This window comes from Olea europaea, unplaced genomic scaffold, assembly GCF_002742605.1.
Source record: "Olea europaea var. sylvestris unplaced genomic scaffold, O_europaea_v1 scaffold2080, whole genome shotgun sequence".
NCBI classification, from domain to species: Eukaryota; Viridiplantae; Streptophyta; class Magnoliopsida; order Lamiales; family Oleaceae; genus Olea; species Olea europaea.
Genome location: NW_019238725.1, coordinates 121946 through 128945, shown reverse-complemented (window position 1 = coordinate 128945; position 7000 = coordinate 121946). Strand labels below are relative to the sequence as shown.

Genomic DNA, 7000 nt, shown 5'->3' with positions numbered 1-7000 from the left:
ATACAAAAAGTTTTTAGATTTATTTATTTATATTTATGATGTCAATTTCCTGGATTCGAGGAAATTCTTTTTTGTCGAATCGCGAGATTTTAAGAACTCTAGAAAGCTGGAAAATTTTGTGTCCATGTAACGCCTTGGATTAGTTTCACTAATGAGTTTGGGACATGGTTGCACGGTGCTTTCGAATGGAAGACTGTGTAGAGAAGCCACTGAAATCCTATAATTCATCGAATTCACCAGTACTCTATGCAATACACTCTTATACCTCCCATTGCTGAATATCTGGTCAAAACATACAAAAAGATAATGTTAAGAGTCGCATCATGACTTTTTTTTAAATATTAAACCATAAAAAATTAAACTGTACTATACATTGTCTTGATTTATCAGGATCCAATAGTGTGCAATAGCCCCGTTGTGTTTTGGGGTTAGGGGTTCCTCGTACAAATTTTTTGACTCAAAAGTATGTACTAGGTGACTTTAATTTGCATTATATTAAAACTTTTAATAGGGATGTTAATTAATTAACATTCTCAGTAGTTGAATAAACGTGACGAATACAGATATGAATTCATGTATATGTACCTCAAGATGATCTCCAACATTGACAACAAAGGATCCAGGAATGGGTTCAACAGTAACCCAGTTTTCTTGATGTTGTATTTGCAATCCCTTGACTTCATCTTGGAGGAGAAGAGTGAGGAATCCATAGTCAGAATGAGGTGGCATTCCCAGTGTCAAATCAGGTTGTGGACAAGGAGGGTAACAATTCAATATCATTAGCTGGCTTCCATCTTCAAATTCTTTTAATATCTCTTCCTCTTTTTCTTTGTCTTCGTCCTCGTCCTTGTCATCATCTTTTTGTGTCACATTCCTCTTGTTCATTAGTCCAAGACTTTCTAAGATGGCATCCACTAGCATTAGGAACAAGAATTTCACTTCTTTAGCATAACTAACAGCCAATGTCCTGTTTACATATAGAAACAATTAAATTAACCAATCAAAACTTGTTTAGAACAGATGTATATATCATGCAAAAGTACAATAATTTAGAAAATTAATTACCATCAATTTAAACTCAACTACTCTCTTTGTTACATATTATTACAACCTAGAAAAGTAAAAGCAACATCGAATAAACACAAATGTACAGTGATTCAGCATTGATGTGAGACCAAACTTCATTTTATAAGTTTTTACTATAAAAAAAAATAATAATAATAAGAGAATGGCCTCTTAAAATTCTTGGTATTCATGTATCTATTTCATGTTCTGTCAGTGAGCATATAATGCTTGCTAGCGCTTTTATTAAATTATAAGTTGTGAGTTTTACGAAACGTATGGATAATAAGTGTGTAAAGATTTGCAAAAGTTTTGGATCCTGGGTAAAAAAGAGTTTGACCAGCTTATAAGCTGGTATTATAAGCTTTGCCAAACAAGTATAATGATGTCTTACATATCTTTTTCGTTTTTCAGGTAAATAATTTATTGCCACTCTTACCTAAAATCATTTGGAGAAGAAGGACAATGGGGAAGGACATCTGGTAGAGGCTGACAAACCAATTTGAGAAAATCCCTCCAACAGAAGACACCATCAGTTCTCTGATTATAGCTTGTTCCATACCGAACAGGTGAGTTTATATCTGCTGACATGTACTTCTCCCTTTCTGAATATGGCATCTCAAAGAACCTTTTACTCACACCTACCACATTGTTTATAATCTCGTACGGAATACCATGATTGACCAGCTGCATTGATCCAACATTAACAAACTTTATGTCAATTCCTAAACTCATTCCATAAATACAGTATGAAAGAAGTTCCTTTTGGCATTGATGGATTATGACATATTGCTCGTCTTTCTATGACATGTTTGACGAGGGGTTGAACAGTATCAGACAGTATTTAAAGAAATAAGTTAGAATCTTATTTATCATAGTCCTTTATGCCAAACAAGTCTCTTCGAAGGTCTTAAATTCTAGTTCAATAACCCACCTGGAAAAATCCATAGTTTTCGCAGGCAGAGGCAAGAGAATTAAGGACTTGAGATCGATTAGGACCCTGCAATCCGGCAAAATCAATGATTGGCAGCTTAAGATTGGCGTTGTCTACGTCGCCAGTTGATTTTTCGTGGACAACATTGGGACGTTCCGAAGCTGGCAATATGTACTTCCTAGGAACATGCTCAATTCCATTGTCGAACAGATGTTTCACTCCTTTCTTGTATTGGGTTTCCAGGGAATCAAAATCATCTTTTCTACTTTCCTCTGACATTACCATTCCTGGAGACATTGACAGAACAAGTATTCCCTGTAACAGATACAGAAATTAAATATTACATGCTGCACTAATAACAATAAGACTCAACTGTATAATGAACAAGATTTTAGTATTACTGACTCACCTAGCTAACTCTTAGGTGTAAATTGAGAGGGAAATGAGATTATGGGAATTAAGAAAATGAATGGAGATGTATTTATAGAGGGAATAAAGAGATTACAACAGTATCTAGTTTTCTGAAACTGGTTAGGAATATGTAGATTACAAGTACTGGTTTCCATGCATTGAAAAATTCTTTAAGACCAATAAGTTTTTGTAGGGACAATAGACGCCCTCCATAGACGATTACTAACAAATTCAACTGACATAATTTTTACAGTCCTCTTTCCTAGGACCTAGCCTCACCCCATCCCACCCCACCATAGGTGGCTGACCATTTTTATTTTATTTTATATATATAATATATTTCCGCTAGACATCTCTGGTATTCAAATCTTTAAAACAGTTGACTGATTCGAGACCGTAGTGTGTAAAATACTTCAAGTCTATAGACCCCGAAACTCATGTGAACAGTTTCATAGAGAGNTTTTACTCATAAGTTATTTTTTATTTGGACACAATTTTTTTTACTTATAAGTGAATTTTCCACACATAGATTTTTTTTTTTTTTTAACTTACAAATAATTTTTTGACATTCACATGAGGTTTTTCATTTAAAAATGAAATTTTCACTTCTAAGTAATTTTTTAAATTATATTTATAATTTGTTTTTACTCATAAGTGAAATCCTTAACTCTTATTTAGTTGGAAATAGGCCTACCAAGCGTAGTTATCCCTTAGAGTTGAAAATAAAAACTTGAACGAAAACTTAAAAAATCGAAAGTTAATCAAAATGGTTTTTATTATTTTGAAAATTACATTTATGAGGCCATGTTGATGTCACGTGCCACGTGGAAGTTAAAGTCGAGTCTTTGTCTAAAGTTCGGTGATGGCAATGTAGGAACCGTGTTTCTGCTGTAGATCTTTGATTCATTATATATCTTCAACTTTGCTACAGTCATAATTAAAGACTACTTATAGTCTACACACGCATTTCTTGACTAATTAATTACAATTTTTTATCAGACACTTAATGAATCAACATTGGACCGATTTCGTTTAAAAGTTCTTCTAATTAGGAAAAAAAAAACTTTCAAAAGATTAGTCAAGTAAGTTTAAAAGCAACTTTTGGATATCAAAAAATACTTATTTTGACTTCTTAAAAGTTATACCAAACGAACCCATTAACATTTCACACTCATCTTTTTTTGACCATATTGTGTTGTGTCCTTTTAATATTAAGCCCGTATTTGGTAGGGATTAAAATATAGATATTAATTTAAGTCAAAGTTAACAATTAATTTTAATAACATCTTTAATGGAATCCATAATTTTTCACTCATACATTTTATTTTAAAAAAATGTATATATAATAAAAGCTAAAAATCATATTTTAATTCCCTGACCAAACAAGGACTAAGTATTTATTTGAAAAAGTTTAAAATATTACTGTCAAAATCAATATTATTTTATTAACGCATTTTTTGAAATCCACAACTTTCATCAACTTTTCGACTCATGAATTCATCAACTTTTATCAAAAGATATCTCAAACAACCCCTAATTTTCTTAATGCAGTATCGTCAAAGGCTCAAAACGATTACAATATAAAGCAACAACTCAAGTTTTTACCCATTTTGTCAATTTGAAATTTACAACACATAAAATTCAGAAACACAAATTGACCTGAAACATTAAGCAGATTTCATATCTATATTAATTTTTATTGTTTTGACTTCATGAAATAAATAATATAACATTTTTGGTATGGGAACAATTGCTTGTGTGTGTTTATTAATGTGATCACGTCAAACCAACCGACCAGCCAATGAGTGAACTCGCATTACACGTAGTAATAGTTTTATATGTCATCAATATTTTTCTTTCTTGTTGTCCATGTTTGGTTCATCTACAAAATAAAATTTAAATTTAATTCAAAAATTGATAATTTATTCTATCAATTTTTATCAAAATATACTAAGTGCATAAATATATCAAGTTTTTCAAGAAAAAAAGTAAATCTTATCTGCAAGGAGACGTCGGAGGCATTATTTAAATTAATTGATTTAACATATTTCGAATTTATTTATTGAACTCAAGGATTCATTTTGTCAAAAATTGTAAACCATGGATTTAAACTGATATATGCTTTCCATTTCAAGAACATTTTCCTTAATTTGCTGCAAATTAAAACAAGAATCTATGCTGGTCCATGCATTATAGCTGTTGACCTATAACTTTTAAAATCATTTTAGAAAACTAAATTTTTTTTTATCAAAATTCTTAACTACAATTTTTTGGGCACTCATATAATAATAATAATAATAATAATAATAATAATCCAAAAGTCTACGAACTAGACCCCCATAGATTTTAAATCAAGAAAACCTAGTTCTATATTGAATTAATTAATGAATCCCAACTAATAACCAAACACCAAATTAATAAATCATTTCCAAAAATGGTGTCAATTCCTTGAACCTGCGCGATCTTTTAATTAATTTTCAATTTCAGGCATGAGATACCTAATTTTTAATTTTTTATATATGCCCTTTTGAGCCTTAGATCACTATGACTTAATATTTATATTTCTTGGAGCCAGCAATGACCCGTAAATTATTAATTTGTAATTCCAGAAAAAGTCAAAATTCATTAAAAAAAAATGTTGTTTGATAAAAAAGGTTGAACCACAACCTTGAGGGCCCTCACCGCCCCGCCCCTGGAGTATCTTGAGAAAGGTAATTCGCTAGATGTGTCACAACACACCAAAGAACAAGAGCTTGTCCGTACACTGGTGTTCACAAAGAGTTCAATTCCATATCTTAGGAATCGAACCCTTACATTGCGACTTCCAGAAAGATTGAGACTACCTCACTCTTATCCTTTGCACAATCGAGTTACGTCCTGGGGAGCTAAATAAAAAAAAAAAATGGTTGTTTGATATATCTATGATGTGTTGTTAGGGTGGTGCCAAGCTGGGGCATAGGTGTTTTATTTTTGTCCTTTGTTCCTCATTCGTTGCACGGGTTAAGGACCATGTCAGCATCCCTATATATTAATATATTTTTTAGATGTAATCTGAATTATATTTTGTTTTCCGCAATTTCTACTAATGTTTCTATAATAATTCATACATAATAAAGAAGATCAATTGCATAATATTAATAGTTAAAAAAAAAAGGAAATTAATCAATGAAGAATCTTGTTATTTTACAATTTTTTTTCTTTTTTGAAAATAGGGTTCACAGAGTAATTTTTTTTTTCTTTTTTGAAAATAGAGTTCACAGGATAATTTTAAAAAGTCTTTTCATATCTTAATGCCGTGAGATCCACGGCAACTGCACCATTGACAAGAGAACTAACAGTACACAGAAGATAAACGGCTGCCTTTTTTTCAAATTTTAATATTTAGAATAGTATTTTTTTAAAAGTGTGTGGTTGAAAAGGAAGGAAGAATTTTGATTTACGTGTGATATTATTTTATGAAAAATTGTGTGATTGAAAATAAGAGAGAAAAAAAAATTTAAAGAAAAAGAAGGTCAAATGGCTATTTAATTTCACGTGAATCTTCTCATTATTTTTGCATCCATTATGTAAGTGAATAAATGACAATTTCTTTGTATCTATTCATTGTTCGTTGTTACATGTCACATGTTCTTAATTGATATTTGCTGCTAAGGAATGTGACAAAACGAAACATCTCATCTCATAATTGGATGCTGCTTAAGTTGACCAAAACAACAATAGTACGTACATCTTAATTTCATAGCATGTTAGCTCTAGTTTGATTTTTATTTTTTTGATAATCTTTTTTCTTTCAAACTCACCAAATATTTTTTTAAAAATATTTTCACATTCCCCAAAAACTTTTCCTTCTTTTTAATTTCATATATACCAAAAAAAAAAAAGAAAAAAAAAGGACATTTTTGAAATAATCTCTTCTCAACGAATGAAGAGCTATAAGCGAAAATTGGCTTAAAAGAACAAGAATTATTAGGATCGAAGTGGCGGGTCGAAGTCGAATTGCAGTATGCCTTTTATACTTTTTTGTTTAATAATGTCAGCAAATAGAAGTCGATTTAGCTTTTAGACCAAACAATTGTCTTAAAGCTTAAGCCCTTGTTTGTTAAGTATTAAAATCTAGATTTTAGTCTAAATTAACGTCAATAAATTGATAATAGTGGAAGCATTTATACAGGTCGGCTCATGGTAGACATCATTGGAAAATATTATCATGACATGACTAAAAAGGTTACCCAAAATGTATGCCTATGGCTTAGGCATCACAAATGCCTTGATATCAGTAGAAGCATTTATTTTCGAATCATGTTACAAGTATAGAAAATTTTAATAGACAACACATGGCAGAAATTGATTGAAAGGTGGAAAGAGAATAAAGAAATCAATCTAATCATCTGCGACCACACCAACATAGGTAGAAATTCTGTTAAGAATTCCCTGTACTCATGGCTTTTTACTTTATTTTGCTTCAGCATTTGGACATTATAATGCGGAATAGGCATGCCACAATGTAAATGACAATCCGAAATTTCAATACTAACAGCAGCAAAAACAACAAAGTCCTTATACAAGGTTGAAATTTATATTGTTTGTTTTGAG

General features: G+C 31.0%; 1 protein-coding gene across 1 annotated transcript; it reads right to left on the bottom strand.

Moving 5' to 3' along the window:
• Positions 1-6: 6 nt before the first annotated feature.
• On the bottom strand, positions 7-2513 carry LOC111380016 (protein DMR6-LIKE OXYGENASE 1-like). The gene is made up of 5 exons (XM_023003476.1): positions 2406-2513; positions 1997-2311; positions 1502-1749; positions 586-967; positions 7-282 (listed from the first exon to the last, which is right to left on the bottom strand). The coding sequence occupies exons 2-5, from the start codon at positions 2291-2293 to the stop codon at positions 34-36; spliced, it is 1176 nt and encodes a 391-aa protein (XP_022859244.1). The 5' UTR covers positions 2294-2311; positions 2406-2513; the 3' UTR covers positions 7-33.
• Positions 2514-7000: the final 4487 nt, after the last annotated feature.